Source organism: Copadichromis virginalis, linkage group LG5 (assembly GCF_057382275.1).
Source record: "Copadichromis virginalis isolate Kocher_CV1m ecotype Utaka linkage group LG5, C_Virginalis_male_GT1.1, whole genome shotgun sequence".
In the NCBI taxonomy this organism is placed as follows: domain Eukaryota; kingdom Metazoa; phylum Chordata; class Actinopteri; order Cichliformes; family Cichlidae; genus Copadichromis; species Copadichromis virginalis.
Window position 1 is genome coordinate 27265599 of NC_140622.1, and position 22453 is coordinate 27288051.

Below are 22453 nucleotides of genomic sequence, written 5' to 3' on the forward strand. Positions count from 1 at the left end.
TCTTTATGGGCCGACGAATATTATTATGAAGAACTGGAAACATATAGAGATTAGCTTTATGTATTCATAGTGTGTAGTCTGAAGCTCTACAGGACACAACCAAAACAACTGGGAGAGCAACCCACCCGAAATTAACGCTCCTATCAGAGCTAAAAAAAAAAAAAAAAAACAGGCGCAAATAAAACTTGTTTTATATATTAAATGATTTTCAGCGCCAAAGGACGCTTTTTTGCTGGCTGAATTTAGCTCTGACAGCTTTGACCACTCACTTTATCTTTAATGCCTTGAATATTTAACCACACTTGCTAAACGTGAATATATTTCCTCACTTGAAAAAAAAAAAGCATCACCTTGCTCCAGCACAGTTTGGTAGCGTCACACCAATATCAGTATGACTGTAATCATGATGTATTTTCCTTGAAATGTAAATATACACATTAGAGACTAGATATATATAGACACCTATAAAACTGCTAAACTACTCCCCTGCATCCGCTGCGGTTTCCTTTGCAATGCCATGAAAGAACAGCAGCAGCATATCAAACCAGCTCCATCTGCTGGACATAAACAGCAAGTTTATGGAGAAGGACACTTAATAATAATACTTTTATTAAAAATATTTTTAAAATATATAATATAACATATAATATATAAACGATATCAACAATTCAGCGTGTAGAGACAAAATATCGACTTAACCAGGAAAAGCAACATCTTAAGATTCATGTAAGTAATGCGAGCGCCTGCAGGAAGCTATGAAATGTTATCTAATTAATTGATAATAATAATTGATAATGGTTATTTGCTTATCTAAATCGCCAGATTCCATTAAAAGTTTTGCATTGTATTTACGTAACAAACATATTTTTTTGAGTGTACTGAGATCAGTTCTAGATCGCACGTTCTGTTTGTAGATGTTTTATTCAAATTTGAGATATTGATGTGTATCCTTTCGTGCAAATAGGTACTTTTTATATACTGGAATTTATCAGGAGTACCTCCTTGTACTCCTCTATGGTTGGGCAGCTTCACTGATTTCATTTTTGCTGTTCTTAATTACTGACTGACAGCACCAAGTGACATTAATTGTTATCACACTCGCACACTGGCAAGATGGTAAATCATTACAGTGGCATTTGAAAAGATCTGGTAATACATCAGCTCAGTGATCTATTTGGTCGTGTGTGTGCGTCAACCTGCTGATTGCAAAACTGCAGCCAATCAGGCTTGACCTTGTGCGTAGAGGATTATTTGATGGGGGACTGACGCCTGGTTTGTTTTCAGACTTGATCGTGCCACTTCTTTTTAGCATTTTACCACCTCCTTTGACCAACAATGTCGCATGCTGGTGCACAAAAGGTAATTGAGCAAATTTGTCTTTTTTAGTAAATCGTCTGTTTTGGAGTTTAAAATACCTTTACTGTGTTTGTAGAAGCTTTATGCAGATGTGCAGCATGGCTATATTACTTGGTAGCTGTTTAGGTGATACACCTTGCAGGGTAATGTGACAGGCTTTAGTTTTTAAATGTGATTTTACTACATTTCTAACACACATAATTTTTTTCTAAGACAATGTAACAACAAAACAAAACAACTGTGATCTAGCTATCTGTCTGTCTGTATGTCTGTCTGTTTATTTTAACAGGGCAGTCCTCTGACACTGGTGCTGATGATTGCTTCTGCATCCATTGGAGGGACTCTTCAGTATGGATATAACCTGGCAATAATGAATGCTCCCACAACTGTAAGTTTTTGTATTTTAAATGATTTCCTGCCATTACTTTATAGCTATACACATACGTGTGAGTACATATGGTTTCTAAAAGAGTTGACAAGAGTCATGCACTGATAGTACATGTACTTAGCTACTTATGAAAACTCTTGCCTGTTATTTCACATTTGGGTCACGGTGTAATTTGGCAAAAACAAGAATTGGGTTACTTGTGCCTGTGATTAGTCATTCTTATTGTATTGGTTTCAGGGTTTTTTGGGAACTGATTCTGGATGCAGTGTTATGTTTTGCCCAGCAGCTGCACTGATTAAAGAGCACAAACTTTACCCAGAAGCAAACAATTCTGTAACCTTTTGATAATTCACAATAACACTGACACCTGCTTCCTGATGTGGATTCATAAAATATAATATTTAAGGTTTCTTTGCTGAGAAGATCAATAATAAAAACTGGCTAAAGGAGCTACAGTGTGGCTCAGATGTAATGAAAGTGGTAATAAGTGCTGGCCTGACTCTTCTTCTCTCACAGTTTATCCAAAGTTTTATCAACGAAACATTCTTGGAGCGATGGGACGTCCAGCTGGAGGAATACCAGGTGACGTTAGTCTGGACAATCATTGTCTCCATCTTCTCGTTGGGGGGGTTTGCTGGAGCTCTTATTGCAGGACCTATGACCATACGCTTTGGGAGGTAATGCACGTGTAAAGGTGTAAAAGCACATGTGCACTAGGTTACAAATTGAGACTTCAACATGCAAAGAACAAATGATCAACCTGCTGTCCGAATGATAGATCGTTCATTTACTTTCCTCCATCACGTGTAAATACTGCTCTGCAGAAGTCTTGCACCACTACTCATTTCTTTATACTGTGCTAGGAAAATAGAAAGTAGGAGCAGTGTGCAAACATATGTGAAAATACAGCATATACAAAATTGAACAATTCCAACGAGTTTGCAAGTCAGTATTTGGTATGACCCCCTTTACTCTTGAACACACTCTGAACTGTGTTAAGCAGCTTTTTTTTTCTTGTAATTTCTTTAAGTAGTCTTCAGGAATCGTTCTCCAGGCTGCTTTAAGGTATTCAGAACTCTTGTTGGATGTTAGCTGCCTTTTGTTCTTTTCTCTGTCAAGATGAAGAGACTTTCTGTTTTTCTCTTGTCTTCAGTTTCCTCAAATTTTTTAAGGACACACTGCACACCATGCCAAAAATAGCACACTTTTCAGCTATTAGCACCTTGGTGGTGCAAAAATACTATTTTATGCTTTCAAACTGTGCTATCTTTTACATTTTCATAAATTCAGTGAAAGAAATGTAGACAAATTATGTGCTTTACAACAGGTTGCTTATAACAAAAAGCTGAAAGATACTAAAACTGGTTCATTTGTTTCAAAAAGTTACAAGAAGTCTAGATCCTTGGAAACTAAATATAAAGAAAGGAGACTTGTCCCAAGACTTTTGCACAACACTACATATTTATATAATGACTTGAGTTTTTTCTTTTATACTCATGTTGATTATGATTGATTCCTGCACTTTTACTGTAGTGCTTTTAAATGATGAAGCTTTGGGTTTTTTTTCTTGTGTCCACAAAACTAAAAGTCTAACAATGTTCAAGTCTTCCTGTGACACTCAACCAAAGCTCTAGAATAAATTTTTCTGCGTAGTGGTCTTGTAATATGACGTAACATCTCATCCATCAGTCTGTATTAAAAAAATAATAATAATTAAAAATAACTGTCCTCTTTTTTCTCCTGAAGGAAGAAGTGCCTGCTGCTGAACAACATTTTTCTCATGACTGCTGCACTTTTAGCACTGACGAGTAGAACCGCCAGATCTTTTGAGATGATCATGATCTCACGTGTCCTGGTTGGAATAAATGCCGGTATGTTAGTACAACATATAAGTAATATGCATGCAAACCGGTAAACTCAGGTATAACAGAGCAATGCAAGCAAAATATATTTTATAATATAATAAAAATAACTATTCAACAAACACTCCTAAAAGGACATGATCATTCTACAGGTATCAGCATGAATGTGCAGCCCATGTATTTTGGAGAAAGTGCACCAAAGCACTTAAGAGGAGCTATCTCTTTGTCATCAGCTGTGTTTACAGCATTCGGTGTCGTGTTAGGACAGGTGGTCGGACTCAGGTTTGTTCATTGTGCAGCTTATAATTGTCCATATACTCTATAATCTGTTGACAAAGAAATGTGTTAAGTAGATTTCACAAATATCCACAGTAACACTCTGGATTATTTCTTTAAAGAGAGATTTTGGGCAGTGAGCCGTGTTGGCAGTACCTTCTTGCCAGTAATGCCATTCCTGGACTCATTCAGCTCCTGACCCTGCCATGGTTCCCAGAGAGTCCCAGATATCTGCTCATTGATAGAGGAGACAAGGAGGCTTGTATTAATGGTGCGTACTGTATTATGTCAACCAGCAGCGAACAGTACATCACCCCCTACTCTCAGCTCAGGATATTTTTCATATAAAAACATATTTTAGACAGAAATCATTATCAGGTGTTAATTTTATTTTTTGATTTTTATGTTCAGCTCTGAGACGCCTGCGAGGCTGTGAGGTCCAGAGTAGCGAGCTGGATGAGATCCTGCAAGAACAGGCCGAAACCAAAGGAATGAGGGCGAGCCACCCCTGGGAGCTTTTTACAGATCGCTCTGTACGCTGGCAGCTCATCTCTGTCATGATCATTAGCAGTGCCATGCAGCTCTGTGGCAATGACTCGGTAAGAAGAAATTTCATCCGTGCTGTGATCTGAGAGATGTTTTGTGTGTGTTCTGGCTGTGAGGGTGTGTCAGGATCGCTGTAACTTATCCTGAAATGCATCAGATGTTTGTTTGGCCACAGGTTAATTTGAAAGTTGATCAGAAATTTTAGATGATGGATGGGTTTCTTAGTGTTTCTGCATGTCACATTAATTATGTATGCTGGTGATTAAGTATCAGGCCTCACTGTACTGCTGAATGAATAATATGTGATGCCTGTTGTTTTGCTTGAAGAGCCTGATAGGAACCTTCATGCCACACATACAGACTAAATTTGAGAGCTACAAGTTTGTCATGAGGAAAAGCGCTGACTACATGATCATGTGTTTCAAGGCTTTTAACCACATGCTTGAGGTTTTAGAGAGGGCAGTGGGTATTAACACTATTACCTTTGTACAAATACTACCGTAATCAGCTTATTAAAATCTTGTGAAAATCGAATGATGGTTTTAAGTGACCTCACATCTTCTGTTTTTCTTGCAGATTTACTTTTATGCATCATATGTGTTTAAAGAGGCTGGAATATCAGATGACAAAATCCAGTATGCTACAATCGGCACCGGGACATGTGAATTCACAGCCTGTATAATGTGTGTAAGTACCCATAATTAAAGCTCACATTATGTAACCAGCTACATCCAAAGAGAGACTGTTTGCATTGTTTTTAAAGCTGTATTGAAGGCTGCAGAATAAGGACTGAAAATAACCCCTACTAGTGTATATGCAGCCAGTAAGTGGGAACACCTACATGACCTTGCGTAAATGTGATACAGCAATCATTTTAGCAGGTTGCACAACGTTACGCATAGCTACGAAGTCTGTAAAAAATTGATTGAATTGCTAAAGAGTCATTATAACCCTTTTGTTTTTCTGGGTATTTCTGAATCTTTCTGTGGATACAAAGACACCAAGTTAAACTAACAGTTCTGTAACAATGGGGAGTGCCTCTCCGGTGGGGGACAGAGCCATTGCATGCAGGGAAAATAAAGACACAAGCAGTAGCTGATGCTCCCTTTACTTTAATCCTTAATAATTGACAAAAAATAAAAACAAAATAAACTTAATGATATGTTTCCTGCTTCCCTAGGAATTAAGAGAGTAGGTAGCAGTCAGGCACTGCTATTTAAATACACTTGATTAATGGATCATCAGCATGTGTTGTGTCCTATAAAAGCAGAAGTTTGGGAAGTTTTCTGGTTTGGCCCATACATACCCCGTACAGGGGAACATCTACAACAGAATGACTTGAAAAGAGAATAAACAAGGTGTTGTTCATACATCAACCTGACTGAAAAAGTGTGGCAGTACCTTAAGAAAGGTGTGCACAAACAAATGCCTGCACATTTCAATGAACTGAAGCAACACTGTAAAGAACTGTAGGCTAAAATTCCTGCACAACAATGTGAAAGACTGATATACAGAAAAGGAATATTTTGAGTGATTTCTGCTAAAGTGGTCCTACGAGCTACAGAATTATGGGGTTTATCTTGTTTGTTTGTCTGTTTAAATGTAAAAAGTTTTTCATACAAGTTTATTGACCTTCACAGCAGTAACGAGATTTTAATAGGTTAATGAAAAGAGCAAAGAAGCAAACACAAGTTTGAAGGTCTGTAAACCTTCAAACTTGTGTTTTCATGTAGTGTTATTGTGACACCATTATTGTAGTTTGTGTAATGAACTTCAGGGGTCAGAGTAGACAGATTCTGATTCCTTTAGAAAAATCTGGATAGTTGTTTGTATCTAACGTTAACTGACTGACTTCTATTAAACTATTTATCTAATTCATTGCAAAGACGCAGATAAAGTTATTTACTTGCAGCATTAGCCTTCCCAACTTAAAAAGAGGCTGCCCATTTTGACTACAAATACATTAACTGTTTATAAATGACACAAGAGAGAGATGGGCTTACCTCTAAACAAAGTATTTAACAGCCATATTCTGAGTATGTTTACTCCACTTTGCTTTCTTCAAAAACTAATACTAATAAAATAAAAATACTTTGCTTTCGCTCAGTCATTCTTTCTGCTATATGTTGGTTACCTAACTCTCGTGTTCTCATTTGACACAATAAGAACAGAGTCTGATGCACATTACGATTCTCTTAGAACCTGCTGGTAGAGCACAAAGGTCGGAGGTTCATGCTGGCAGGAGGCTTCACCCTCATGACCTTCTGGGCTGTCGTCTTCACGATCGCTCTGTCATTTGAGGTAATCAGCTTACTTTAAATGTGAACATCAGCTCATTTATGTGATATATATATGCACACACAATATTGAATTTAGGTGTTATCGTATGTAGCTGTTGCTGTTCTGAGAGTCTATTGTGCAAGTGGTGTGATATGCCCATGTAGAAAGGACGGCACTGCAACGCTGGACTTGCCCTTACTCTGGGCTCCCTCTTTATTCTGGCGACTGGTACAAAGAAAACAGCACACAGTCTTCATTAACAATCTGCAAAGCAACTGCAACATTCAGTTCACCAGCTTGGGAGTTTTTTTCCTTTTTCCTTTTCCAAACATAACACTTAACAAATGACTAAGATATATTTATACAACACAACATCAACAAAATCTTTATTTTAAAAGTTCTAGCTGAAACCAAACTTGTGATCGTATAGTAGCAATATTATTTATTTATTTTTCTCCTTTTTCCTAACCAACAACAACAATAACATATAAAAACAGCTTTTCTATTATAAAACAATCATCATTGTTCATCATTTTTTTTCCTATACAACAGCATCAATTAAAACTTATACTTAACAGCGCCTACCTGGTACAAAGAAAACAGCACACAGTCTTCATTAACAATCTGCAAAGCAACTGCAACATTCAGTTCTGTTAAAAAGAATTAGAACAATCACAATCTCATAGAGAAGCATTAGAGCTGAGTGCAAGTCAAAAAGCACCCGACTAGCTAACGAGTATTAGCTTAGCATGCTAACTAAAAATGCTACTCGTGAATAAAGTTACTACCCATGCATCAAAATGCCTGTAACTTTCGGGATACATGCTAGTACTGCTTACAATCAAAATACATGTTGACAATTACCACTATGAGGGTGTTTTCATTAATACAATTACAAAATTGACAACAGTATCGCTCACTAGCACCTACCACCAGCTTGGGAGTTTTTTTCCTTTGCTGAGGCATGCGCTGTGCAGCAATTTGGAACCTTAACAGTTGCAGTTGCTGTGTTTGTCCACCAGGTGGCTCCAACTATTCACAAAGCACATCAATTTTGAGGAAATTCATTAAGCTATTTTCTAACTCTGTTACATCCACCCCCGCAGAATTTCACTCAAAATTAAAGATGCACAACCCACAGCATCCACCAAAATCAACAAAACAAAAGAGAAACCCAAAAGAAAACAGACCCGACATGGTTATATAGACACACCAACTCAAGAAGTATCCCCAAAAGGATGAAGCAGAGTGAGCGGCGCCAACTCACTACCAGCTCCTGGATGCAGGATGCCGTTTACACCCCACACAAACCATGCCCCACAGAAAAAGAAATGTCCCCGCATCGGGACCGAAGTTCAAACATGGTGGTGCAATGGAAAACCAGAATGGAACAAAGAATACACCAAACTGGAAACCACAATGTAGAAAATAAAAAAAACTTACTGAAAAGCCTGACGTAATGACTTAGAGACTTTGCCAATCATCTGACTTGCATCATTAACAACCTCTTGAGTGGACATTACATGGAGCAACCGATTGACTGGTTTGACAATGCGTCCAAAACGAGATCTGACTGGTTGTACATCGCCAGGACCAGAGTGGGTGGAAGGCGTGAGTTGTCTGTTCCCTCCCTGAGTGATAGTCGAGGGGGCCGATAAGCAGTCTCGTTCAGAGGTCACTGAACCGGCTTGATGGTGCAAATCACTCACACTCTCAGGCTCATCAGCCATGCTCAAAACATGACCAGAGGGCTCAGCGCCCTCACAGCTGTCCGAACGTGCAGCCGACAATTTGTCAACCCATTGCCGAGTTCTGTTCACAGAATCCCCACTCTCTGAGAAAGACAGCAATCCCGTCGCATCCATGGCATCGCCAGATCCAGCTTCAGAAGAAGACTGAAAGGTGCGATCTGCGTGACTGTCCACGTCCACAGGCAAGAAGTTAACAAGCATCAACAGGTTACGGTGCACAACCCTCTCCTGTCCAGTGATAGGATTCTTGATCACATATGTGTGAGTAGCAGGTTTCACACCAACGACAGTGTATATGGCGGACTCCCACCTGTCTGCTGTTTTTCGCTTCCCTCTCTCACGTCTGTTGGAAACCAGGACTCTATCACCCGTAGCGATCAAGTTCCCCTTCACACGGCGGTTATAGAGCTCAGCCTGACGTCTCTGTTCTTTGTCAACATGTCCTTGAGCAATAGCCATTGCCTCTTGAAGATCCTTTGTCAGGGACACCACGTAGCTATCATAACAACCGATTTCAGGATCTTTCAGTATGTTTTTGAACAGCACATCAACTGGAAGACGGGGGACCCTACCAAACATGAGATAGAAAGGAGCGTAACCTGTTGTCTCATGCACAGTACAGTTATACATGAATGTCAGGGTCTGGAGGCGCCGGGGCCAGTCGTGTTTCGCATCAGGAGGGAGGGCACGAATCATGTTGCCCAGTGTCCTGTTAAAACGTTCCACACTACCGTTGCCCATTGGATGGTACGGCGTCGTCCGAGACTTCTTCACACCAGCAACCCTGAGCAATTCGGCAACCAGCTGACTTTCGAATGATGCGCCCTGGTCAGAATGGACCCTCTCTGGGAATCCATAAATGCAGAAATACTTGTCCCAGAGTTGCTTCGCAACCTGTTTAGCAGACTGATCTCGGCAAGGGAAGGCCTGGGCCATCCTAGTAAAATGGTCTGTCACTACCAGCACATCAACAGGTTTCTTGTTAGAATCCTCCGCAGTCCAAAAATCAATGCACACAATTTCCAAAGGTGCAGATGTCTTGATACTCTCCAGGGGTGCCCTCCCCTCAGGATCAGCTGCCTTACCAATGACACACCGCTGGCATTGTCGCACATAATCCTTCACATCTCTGTCAATGTGCGGCCAAAAGAACCTCTGGCGGGCCAGACACAAGCTCCTAAACTGCCCCTGGTGGCCAGCATTGTCATGTGTGCCCTGGAGGACCTCGGGTTTAAGGGCATCAGGAACAACAAATTGGTATCTCTTCTTCTTGGAGACCTGATCCCTAGATACTCTGTAAAGGACACCATTACACATCGTCAGTTTGTCCCAGTGTTTAAGGTACCTAATGACCATGGCACACTCACTGGATCTTTCCCTCCGGGAAGGTCGACGGCCACGTTCCACAAAGTACAGCACTCTGGAGAGGACAGGATCCCTCAACTGCCCCTCACGAAGCTCACCCTCAGAGAACACAGGTTGAGCATCCGTTGCAGGGAGAAGTAGCTGTGGAAGCTGTTGGAGGATGTCAACAGCACGCGTTCTGGCACCCGACTCCCAAAGGGTATGTGTCTCAAAGATGGCAGAGACCTCTTCTTTAGTCAAGGACTGGTTCTTAGCATGCACCGACACATTAGGCTCCTCCTCGACCTGGCCATCGAAGAGATGTCGACTGGAGTTCGACTGTCGAAATGCCTCCTGTACTGAGCCAACAGAGATGGGAAGAGCTTCTCCAACTAGGTTGCTATAGGGACAGCAGAGCAACCTCTCTCCGACAGCCAACTTCACAAACGGTCGACGGCTTAGTGCATCTGCGACAATGTTCTTAGAACCAGGGACATATTTGATATCAAACTCGTAAGATGCCAGCTTCGCCACCCACCGCTGCTCACAGGCGTCCAGATGAGGTTTAGTCATAATGTGTGTAAGTGGATTATTATCAGTCCACACCGTGAAGGCATGTCCCTTGAGCCAGTGGCTGAACTTGTCACACACAGACCATTTCAACGCAAGGAATTCAAGGCGATGAGCAGGGTACTTACGCTGGGCACGGGAAAGGGATTTACTGGCAAATGCAACTGGTCTAGCCACAAAATCACCTTCCTGAACTTGTGAAAGAACTGCTCCCAGCCCATCCAAGGAGGCATCGGTGGACAAGACAAAAGGGCGAGCAAAGTCAGGATGGGCCAAAACTACTGAGGACACCAAAGCAGCCTTCAGATCCTCAAATGACTGTTGATGATCATGTGTCCAGTCAGTAGGTGTCAGCTTCCGAGATTGCGTAGCACGGCTCACACGTGCCCGCCCCTTGCGCTTCTGCTTCTGGCCAGACAGAAGGTCAAAGAGGGGCCTTGCCAAGGCAGAGCAATTGGGCACAAAATGCTGGTAATAGTTCACCATCCCCAGAAATGATCTGACACGGGACTGTGACGGGGTGATCCCATCAGGCTCCATTAGGTCCGCAATGGTCATATTGCTGACAGCCTCGACCTTAGCAGGATCTGTGGACACACCAGACTCATTAATGATGTGCCCGAGGAATTTCACCGTCCTCCTGAGAAGCCAGCACTTCTTTGGGGCCAATTTCAGGTTGTGTTGGCGAAGTCGGCTGAAAACCATTTCCAATCTCTCCAAAGCCAACTGCTCAGATGGTGCAAAGACCAACAGGTCATCAAGGTAGCACAGCAGGCTGAGGAAATTTTGATCGCCAAAAATGCAGGTCATCATTCTCATGAAGCTGGCTGGGCTGTTGCACAAACCCTGAGGGAGGCGGTTATACTCGTACAAACCCATGGGTGTTGTGAATGCAGAGTATTTGCGATCCTCCTCATGTAGCGGCATGTTATAGAAGCCAGAAGTCAAGTCCATCGTGCTAAAAAACGCATTGCCACCAAGGGCTGCCAAGCAATCAGCTTGATGTGGCAGGGGATGAGCGTCCTTTAGCGTCCGCCTGTTGAGCCATCGAAAATCGGTGCACACTCGCAAGTCGCCATTTCTCTTCCACACAAGGACAAGAGGTGAGGCAAACTCGCTAGTAGACTTCCTGATTATGTCTCTCTCCTCCATCTCGTTAAGAACCTGGCGGAGCTTGTGGTATTCGGCAGGAGGCACACGCCTGTAGGGGAGACGAAATGGCCTGTCATCTGTCAGTCGAATCCTGTGTACAAAGCCCTTAGCCTCACCACAGTCCAGATGATGGCGGGAAAAGACATCTTGATAATTGACCACAAGGTCAGCCAACTTTTCTTGCCAGTCCGATGACACATCACAGGATTTCAGGTCCAGGTCACCCAGGCCAACACGGTCCAGCCTCCCCTGTACAGTACCAACATCCACTGTGGGTACAGATGTCCCAGTGGGCTCTGTACGAGTAGACTGTTGACTGAGCTCTGGAACCTCCATATCCTCCAATGCAAGGCAGGTGTAGACATCAGCAAGCTTGGCATTCCTCCGCAGAATAACAGGGTTGTCTGTGACATTAAGGAGCTTGAGTGGGACCCACCTGTCTCCCCAGAGAGGAGTCACCACTCTAGCGACCATGATGCCCCTGGGTGCAGAGCGAGAGGTGGTTGGCTCAGTAACTACAGTAGAGCCGGGAGATATCTTAACATCTTTCGGAAGTTTCCCCCATACAAGAAACTCACTGTTACCTGGCAGGGTGACAGCCCTGTTGCACCTGACTGTGCCCACTTTGTCTGGTATCTCAGTACCAGACCAGCGTTCCAGGCCAGCAAGCAGAGAGAGGAACTGTTCAAGTTCCTGATGCCCTGAACGCGACATCGAAACTGCCTCCCAGTAGCTTGCATCTTTCTTGAACTGACGGATTAAATGTCTGATGACATTCGAGCCAACTATTAAGTCATCTTGTTGATTCTCAACAACAAAGGTTGGAACCAAGATACGACACCCATACACTTCCATGTCAAGCTCCACCACTGATTTAGGCTTCACTCGTACACCACCACAGCCAACAAAAACAACAGTGGGTGCCCCCTGATTTCTCAAATCAATAGCACCAGCAGCAGCAAGCCTCTGCAGCGCTACTTCACTCAAAGAACAGGCCATTGAACCACTATCCAACATAGCACCAAGGGATGACTTGCCTCCGATTGTAACAGGAGTGTAGAACAGGCTGTCACTGCTGCTGATTCTCTGTGTGTCCTGAAAAATAACTCTCTCAGACTTGTCTAAGTCCTTTACATTGTCATACAGTTCTGCTGCATCATGTGTGTGGGAGTGTTCTTCATGACCTGTACAGCCTCCCTCAAAGCACAGGTCGTCTAGTTTCCCTGGGCATTGTCACCCGTAGAGGCCCCATTGGCACACGAGCGACGTGTGTGACCGGGCTGAAAGCATGTGAAACAGAGTCGGGCAAAGCGGCAATGGGACTGTGTAGTGTGGTCCTCCTTATTACAGACCTGACAGCTCCTGCCATTGAACAAAGGGGCCCGATTCTGTACTCGTCTGCCACCCTGCCGTGAGGGGGAATGTCCATCCCCAGCCTTCGCTTTATTCAACAGCTCCCTGAGCATCGACATCATCTCACCAAGCACAGCATTGTCGCTGGGCTGCTGACTGTGGGGGAACTGCTGCTCAGGAGCAGGGAGGGCAGACTGCTTCTGGTAATGCAGGGGAATAGTCTGGCATCTATTCTGAGTTGAGGTCGTCGGATTCCGTTCCCCATCCTGTGACAATAGAGGAGGAACAGTGGGACAGCTTGGAGCAAGAAACATCTGCTGCGTCTGGGACAAGAGAGGAGAGGGTGAGACGGAGGGTCCTACCCCAGGTGACGGGGGTGACGTAGGAAGCGCGTCAACACCAGAAGACTTCCTGTCATCGTTATTCAAGAGCTCAACACGCGTGTCATCACGAATTAGCGCTGCTGCATGGGCCTCAACCACGCGCACTCTCACAGAAGACACCCTCTCGCGCCGATACTCATCTATCCTCTCCTGAATCTCCTTGCACGTCCACTCATGTATCTGTTTGTACTTAAACACAGATGCGAGCTCAGGATCTGGGCAGTGTTTCACAAACATTTTAGCGATCTCACCACCAATGTCCTCCATTCGCCTGCCTTGACGCTTCAAACCTTCCTCAGCCATATCAGCAGCCTTGTTGAGGCGTATCCAGTAATCAACAGGATTCTCCCTGTGAGAAGGCAGAGTTGAGTAGAAGTCCTGCAGGGGTAGGCAAGAGGAAGTGCTGCTGAAGTACCTTATCAGCATGTTGAATATGACATCAGGGGCGCAGGAAGTAATAAGCGCAGGATCACTTCTCAAGCCTATCTTAACTACATCCCTGGCCTTCCCCATTAGCCTCCCCATCACCTCCTCTGTCTGCAACGACACATCAAGACTCTGCTTCCTGATGTATGATTTCATCAACTCAACCCATTCAGTCACTGTGTACTTGTCTGTACCATCACCCCTGAAAATGACAGGTTCCCTGTCGGATTTTACAATAACACTGAATTGAGTGTTTTCACTAGGTGTATTCGTATCGCCACCCGAATGTGAAGTCTGGTTATGTGAGTGAGCATTATTTCGGTCGACATCACCAACAGCTCCACTAGACATAAGTCTGGCCGCAATAGATTCACCTATCTGTGAACCAAGTTGAAAGATCATGTCACTAAACTGGTTTAATGTGTCATTCCCATCACCGGGAGTGGAGTGACGTGCTTCGCCCCGCAAAAATTGCCCCACGGGAGACTCATCCGGATCTAAATCCGACCCAAAGGCTCCAACCCTCCCAGGCAACACAGGTGAAGCTCCCTCATCCCTCCCAACTGACCCATGTGACAGTAAATGAGCACGTGCTGCACCTCTACCCCGCCCAACAGAGGAGAGAACATTTTCACATATATCACTCAGCTGGAATTTGCTTGCCATATTAGCATATAAACAGAAAAAAAAAGGAAAAGCAAGAAAAACAAACCAAAACAAAACGTAGACAATAACAAATATTCAGAGTTGCAGGTGTCAGCACAAGCAGTCCGGAGAGAGTCCCATCAAATCAAAGAACAAACAGTCCAGTACCTCAACGTAATTCACAGTCCAAGACGAGCAAAGGATGAATCTTTAAGCACAATACACTGCAACCTGGGTTGGAGATCTGCATCAAGTTGATCTCAAATCACAGAGTCACGGCACCAATGTAGCTGTTGCTGTTCTGAGAGTCTATTGTGCAAGTGGTGTGATATGCCCATGTAGAAAGGACGGCACTGCAACGCTGGACTTGCCCTTACTCTGGGCTCCCTCTTTATTCTGGCGACTGGTACAAAGAAAACAGCACACAGTCTTCATTAACAATCTGCAAAGCAACTGCAACATTCAGTTCACCAGCTTGGGAGTTTTTTTCCTTTTTCCTTTTCCAAACATAACACTTAACAAATGACTAAGATATATTTATACAACACAACATCAACAAAATCTTTATTTTAAAAGTTCTAGCTGAAACCAAACTTGTGATCGTATAGTAGCAATATTATTTATTTATTTTTCTCCTTTTTCCTAACCAACAACAACAATAACATATAAAAACAGCTTTTCTATTATAAAACAATCATCATTGTTCATCATTTTTTTTCCTATACAACAGCATCAATTAAAACTTATACTTAACAGCGCCTACCTGGTACAAAGAAAACAGCACACAGTCTTCATTAACAATCTGCAAAGCAACTGCAACATTCAGTTCTGTTAAAAAGAATTAGAACAATCACAATCTCATAGAGAAGCATTAGAGCTGAGTGCAAGTCAAAAAGCACCCGACTAGCTAACGAGTATTAGCTTAGCATGCTAACTAAAAATGCTACTCGTGAATAAAGTTACTACCCATGCATCAAAATGCCTGTAACTTTCGGGATACATGCTAGTACTGCTTACAATCAAAATACATGTTGACAATTACCACTATGAGGGTGTTTTCATTAATACAATTACAAAATTGACAACAGTATCGCTCACTAGCACCTACCACCAGCTTGGGAGTTTTTTTCCTTTGCTGAGGCATGCGCTGTGCAGCAATTTGGAACCTTAACAGTTGCAGTTGCTGTGTTTGTCCACCAGGTGGCTCCAACTATTCACAAAGCACATCAATTTTGAGGAAATTCATTAAGCTATTTTCTAACTCTGTTACATAGTCATCTGCACTGTCATTAAACCAGGTTTCCCCAGATTGACTAAAGTGACTAAAGCCATCTAGTTCTTGATAGTTACTGTACTTTATTAAGGATTATGATTATTTTGTATGAGCTTTAACCAGTGGTAAGGAACTAAGACACATCAGTGTCAAAATCGAACCACTGGGAGGCATTGTGAGCTAGCATTCAGGCACATGTTGATATTTATCTAGAGAGAAGAGAAATGCATAATGGACAAACAATAGAGGTTCAAGGTTCAAGGTTCTTTATTTGTCACATGCATAGTTATACAAGTATAACACACAGTGAAATGTAGCCTGACACGCTCCTCGACATGTGCAAAAATTGTGTGTGTGTGTGTGTGGGGGGGGGGTAGAGGAAGAACATTATATATATATATATTAGGGGTGCAACGATACACAAAATTCACGGTTCGGTTTGATACGATACTTTGGTGTCACGGTTCCATATTTTTTCGATACAAAAGAATTGTTCATGCCTTTTTTAATTTGTCATTTATTAAAATTATAAATATATATTTTAACTCAAAAGTACAGTTTTTAAATTTAATGTTGCTGAAACAAAAGTAATTAAAAAAATAAATATATCTCAGGGCTCTCAAAATTTCAAAATCCCTGGTAGCCCTTCGGGCAGGGACTCTTCAGTTTTTGGTAGCCCAAAATAAATGTAAGTAGCCCGAATAAAAAAGGGAGCAATTTTTTGATTAATGTTTTGTTTCCTTTACAATATTATACATTAAAGTATAATATTGTAAAGGAAACAAAACATTAATCAAAAAATTGTTGAAAAACAAATTACAACATTGTATAAAAATTACAATCATCAACTCAAATACTTGGTTCTAATTGAACAGAAATTTCTATGAACTTGTAAGAACTGTGTATGACATGAATCAGTCTGTGTCAGATCCTGAATTTGAAATTTCCGCTGAAGTCACAGGTAAGAGGCAAGTGGAACCAAGATCTAGGCCATTTGCTTTTTGAAGTTTGCAAAGACTGCTAAATTTTGCCAGTGGTAGTTCACTCTTTGCAACATAATACGCTGTTCTAAACAGATTTTTCAGGTTTATTTTTCGTATGTTATTTGCAATTGGTGTTTGTTCTGGGAAAGATATTGCAGACTGAGCAATAATGCATTTCTTGCATTTCTCATGGGTTCTAATGGGGGCCTTTCTTAAAATGACTGGTCCCAGTAACAAAGGCGCTTGTCGACTCAGAAATCGAGAGAAAACCAACAACACACCCGGCAGAACATTATGTTATTTACACGGGTGCACATAAGTGGTCCGCACGTGCGCATTCGCTGTCAAAATAAAAGACGCGCACCAGATAAGAAGTTGCAACGCGCGTTTGCGTCCATATAAAAAGCACTGTTTTTGTCCGCTAAAGTGGGATTTTCACGGCACATTCCTCACCACATCTCTGTGCGTTCATCATTTGTTTGAAGCCAGCTCACCTCCTGCAACCACTTTTCCGAGAATACGTGCTTCTTGTGTGGTTCGGACTCCTTCTGACATTTCTTTGGAGGTAGAGGAACACCAAAGTAATTGCTTAAAGGAGCTTCTTCGACATCTTTAAGAGTTTTAAACAAATGTCTGTCCTCCTCCAGAAAATCTTATGTATGCAAACACGCGTTGCAACTTCATATCTTGTGCGCGTTTTTTTTTTTGACAGCGAATGCGCACCTTCTTTCCTACAATAGCCCGACGGGCAGGGCAGAGAGAGTTTGGTAGCCCGACTGGGGTTGCAAAATCGCTAGCCCGACGTAACGGGCTAGCGATTGTGCAAGCCCTGTATCTGATTGAGGAATCACTCATCTTTGGAAAAGAGAGTTTATTACAGAGAAATGGCTCTTTCCAAAATAAAAGCTATACTATACGCTTCTTCTGGGCTATATTCTCAGCAGCATATTGTAGCGAGTCAGGGCTGTTCGGGGTTCTGTTTGTACAGTTATGTTTTGTTTATGTTGCCATAGTGACGGGTGACGCCCTCTCGCTGCGACGGTGTGTCCTTCCGGGGTCAGAGGGCGCCCTGTGTGTTGTTGTTGTTGTTGTTGCTGTGGTGTTGCCGCGCTGAGCAGTTAGCTAGCGGCAGTGTTCTTCTGCAGATGTCAATAAACGGCTGTGCTCCCTGGCTAGCTTACGGGAAGCAAGACCAAACGTCTGAGCTCGCCACATTGGTGTCAGAAGTGGGATGATGGTGGCACCCCATGTTCTGACCCGAGTGACAAAAGAAGGCACCTGGACATTTGCAGGGCTTTGTGTGGGGAAATGGGGTCGTCGGGGACGACTGACCCCTTAGGTGGGGGCTATGTAGCGGGTCAGGGCTGTTGGGGGTTCTGTTTGTACAGTTATGTTTTGTTTATGTTGCCATAGTGACGGGTGACGCCTTCTCGCTGCGACGGTGTGTCCTTCCGGGGTCAGAGGGCGCTCTGTGTGTTGTTGTTGCTGCTGTGCGGTTGCCGCGCTGAGCAGTTAGCTAGCGGCAGTGTTCTTCTGCAGATGTCAATAAACGGCTGTGCTCCCTGGCTAGCTCACGGGAAGCAAGACCAAACGACACCTCCGTCTCCTCCTTGTCTGAGCTCGCCACAATATTAAACATATCAGGTCCCCATAAGGAGAATCATGTGCTAACGGCTGTCTAAATGACTCGGGTAAAGTTTGTAGCATGCATGCTTGTTGTTTTTGTCTGCTTCCACTTGTCTTTGCACTAGGATGATGTCGGTGTAAATGTGCAGTCATATTCGTTGTGTTCCCACTAGTGCTGTCAGCGTTAATCTCGTTGAAATGACGTCAACGCCACAACATGGCAAATCTCCGTCAACTAGCTACCCCTGCGTGGGGCTAGACGGCCAACACGTTAACGAGCTAACCGCGCTAACACACTAGTTCCCACCCATGTAATTGAGCATTGCGTGGCACATCCAACATACTGTTTTACTTTAGTCCATGACGCGCTTACCTTCAGGGTCATATGTCACATGAAAACCAAAATAATTCCAAACGCCAGATCTGAATGAGGGTGGGGGAGGTTCAATTTGCCATGTTGCAAGGAGACCTTAACTTCTGTCTTGCTAGCTTGCCCTGCGCTCTTCCTTCTGATGATGCTGTCTGTGTTGAAGGCTCAGTGGATCTGCGCTGGACAGTGCAGCCTAGGCGGAGTAACGCAGATTCACTGAGCGCTCAACACAGACAGCATCGTCAGAAGGAAAGTTGATAAAAATAAATTACAAATTTTGTATTGTTCGATACATATGCCTACCGAACCGAAAGCACTGTATCGAACGGTTCAATATCGATACCGTTGCACCCCTAAATAAATAAATATATATAAATAAATATATATATATATATATATATATATATATATATATATATATATATATATATATACATACATTGGGTAAAGTAGGAAGTGATGTGACATATTTGGGATTTGGGGTTTTTACAGACTTCTCTTGTCACAACTCTATGGTCTCTGTCAGATATAATAATGTTCTTGACTAGGAGTTGCTCACTGCTTTCCTCCCCACATGCACACAGCACCATACAACCTGGATGTCGTACCTGACCATGACCTGTGTCTACACCTATATTCTCAGCTTTGGCATGGGACCAGGTAAGTCTTTTACCGGGATTTTACATGCGACAGGTTCAAAATGTTTCAGTACTCAAACATACATTTGAAACAACATGTCATCGTGTTTTACTATCTACACATTTTACTTATTTAGATCAACATATTTACTACATTTTATCAGTTTTCAGCATCTTACTTGGTTGGCTACTCCTTTGTTCATCTCCACAACTAAAGTAAAATGACTACACACTGTATCACTTTAAACTCTGATACACTACAGAGTACTGCAGGAGTGTGTAAAAGTGTGATACAGTGGTTATATTGATATGTTATATTGATATATCTAACCAGTACGGTTTTGTTTGGTTTTTTTTGTTTTTTCTCAGCTGGAGTGACTGGCATTCTTCCCACAGAGATCTTCAATCAGGCGGCTCGGCCGGCAGCCTACATGATTGCTGGCTCCATGATGTGGCTCAACCTGTTCGTCGTTGGAATGATCTTCCCATTTTTAGTAGTCAGTCTGTTGCTACATCCACACTTTAGTCAGCGTCTGTCCATCTGTCCATGCATCCATCCAATTAGCAAACCTGCAGCGAGGAGAAATAAGCACAAGAATGGTGTTCATATGCCAATAATATTATTACTAAGACAAGACTGGGGCACTGTATAAAGCGCTTTTCATGTTACCATGTTATTTATTAGTGGAGATGGCTAGATGGTACAAAGATAGGTTAGTTTTCAGTGTGGTGTTTGACATTTACTTGTCTCTCTGAATAGGGTCCCAGCTCTACCACTACAGAAAACAGAAAAGAAAAGAAAAGCCAGTGGGTCACATGGGTTTAGTCCATGTCGGAAAACCAAGATGCCAAATGAGACAGTAGCACTCCTCCAACATTACAATTATATACCATTTGTGTTAAAATGCTGACTATTAGATAGCTTACCATCTTAATATTGGAGCTGGTAAGAACACAAATTTAGGAGCAGCATTTTTGGAGTTCAACCCACAATAGGGACTAACAGTCATGATGCATCAGTATATCAATATACAGGCCCTATAAGTGATGTACAAAAGAATCCTCTTTTAATATTTCTTTTAGTATATGGCTTAAAAAAAAATGTATAACTGCAAAATATCAAAATACAGCTTTCTAAGTGGATGGGTGTGAATCCTACTCCCACTACTCACTACTCCAGGGGTCTCAAAGTCCAGGCCTCGAGGGCCGGTGTCCTGCAGTTTGTAGATCTCACCCTGGGTCAACACACCTGAATCAAGTGATTAGTTCATTACCAGGGCTCTGGAGAACTTCAAGACATGTTGAGGAGGTAATTTATTCATTTACATCAGCTGTGTTGGATCAAGGACACATCTAAAACCTGGGGTGGCTGTAGCTCAGGTGGCAGAGCAGGTCAGCCAGAAGGTCGGTGGTTCGATCCCAGGCTGCCTCCTGGCTGCCTCCTGGCTGCATGACAAATATCCTTGGGCAAGATACTAACCCCGTGTTTGCCTACTGGTCGTGGTCAGAGGGCCTGGTGGCACCAGTGCCCGGCAGCCTCGCCTCTGTCAGTGCACCCCAGGGCAGCTGTGGCTACAATGTAGCTTTCCGTCACCAGTTTGTGAAGGACTGAATGTAGTGTAAAGCGCTTTGGGGTCCTTAAGGACTGAGTAAAGCGCTATACAAATGCAGGCCATTTACCATTTTACCATTTAAAACCTGCAGGACTCCGGCCCTTGAGGCCTGGAGTTAAACACTCCTGACATAAGTGATTTGATGCCCTTCCTGATGTTGCCCCCTCTATTTTTTTTAAATGGTGAATGTACTTAGCTAAATACAGCTTGTTTCTCCCAATGATAACTTGAATACACAGAATTTTTAATGTAGTGTTTGATAAACGTATGACTGATAACATTTTGTTTTCCCTTCACAGAGCGGGCTGCGTGAGTACTGCTTTGTGCCTTTTGCAGCGATCTGCCTGTTGTCTGCACTGTATGTTGGCCTTTTTCTGCCTGAGACCAAGGGGAAGTCTCTGTCAGTCATCATGCGTGAATTTCACAGGCTCAATTACAAAGGCCAGGAAAACCATTTTGAAGCTCAAACCAAACCTCAGTATCAGCTGGGCGAAGTGTGTCTTTCCACAGCCTTGTAGACAGACTTTTTCTCCAGAAACATGCAGTCACACCCAGCGCATGCCTTACTTTGACCTGATCTGCATCAGCGGGAAGAAGTTTTGTGGTTTGGGAGCCGCTTTTCATATCTTTGAAAAACATTATCTGAAATGTTTTTCCTGTGAGGAAAATGGCAATTAAAAGAATTTATCTTTGACTTTTTCACATTATGCTTTATGTCACTGATTGATGTGAGACAACAAGTCATTGAAACTACTTTATATTAAGTGTACTGTAATAAGGTATAAATCATCTTTTCCACAGAAAGTCATATTTTTGTTATTAGACAGAGCTGGATACCTGACCTGATTCAGCAAATTAAAAAAATGCATTTTTATGATGTTTTGTTCTTTTATTATTATTAATAAATAACAACTGTCTATACGTCTTTGTTAAAGACTGCACAACACTTTATATTAAAGTGGCTCTCTTCAGAGACTAAAACGTGAGGCTGAAGATTAATGTCCAGTCTTAAATCAGAGCACAAAAGCAAAAAAACAGAAGAAATAAAGGCTATTCCAACTGACTTCCTGCTGATTTGAGTGTAATCTTACACACATTTTCACCAAAATGTTGCCAGAAATAGCTCTTAGATGGGATCTTTGCCATGCTGGTCAACATTGTGATCTATAACCATATTGAAAGATAGAGACATGAGCAAGGCAAGGACAGCAAAGTTTACCTGTCTAATGCTTTTCAACAACACAGTAGTTTAGAGCCTAACATGGTCCCTCTATGCTCTCCTATCAGTCTGCTCTTTCTCTACACACTTCCCAAGATCTTGGTTCTGAAATCATTACTACAGAATGATGGCAGCTTGTTTACAGCCGTGGTTGCCAAACCCATTCTTTCATCCACAATAAACTGATGCCAGTCCAGCATGACAATGTTTAACAATCATCACTATCATTTAAAAAAGGATCCAAGACAAACCTTGCTGAAATAAGGATCAGCATTAGCACAAACAAACTCTCATAGATCACGTTGACCCTGTAGTTTCACTACATATTTTATCCTTAGTCTAATGTTTTTATTTTCCAACACTGTTTTCTGCATATACTCTATTGCATTTGTAGGCTGG

At 42.5% G+C, this 22453-nt stretch overlaps 1 protein-coding gene and 1 long non-coding RNA gene across 2 annotated transcripts; one reads left to right on the forward strand and one right to left on the reverse strand.

Moving 5' to 3' along the window:
• Positions 1-1335: 1335 nt before the first annotated feature.
• Positions 1336-21817, forward strand: slc2a11a (solute carrier family 2 member 11a). The gene is made up of 12 exons (XM_085457966.1): positions 1336-1359; positions 1646-1744; positions 2261-2421; positions 3491-3615; positions 3759-3888; positions 4005-4153; positions 4294-4481; positions 5005-5115; positions 6628-6729; positions 19169-19244; positions 19592-19719; positions 21135-21817. The coding sequence occupies exons 1-12, from the start codon at positions 1336-1338 to the stop codon at positions 21351-21353; spliced, it is 1512 nt and encodes a 503-aa protein (XP_085314092.1). The 3' UTR covers positions 21354-21817.
• Positions 7136-7996, reverse strand: LOC146709921 (uncharacterized). Its single transcript, XR_014920502.1, has 2 exons — positions 7639-7996; positions 7136-7358 (listed from the first exon to the last, which is right to left on the reverse strand). It is a non-coding gene; the product is annotated as an uncharacterized LOC146709921 (long non-coding RNA).
• Positions 21818-22453: the final 636 nt, after the last annotated feature.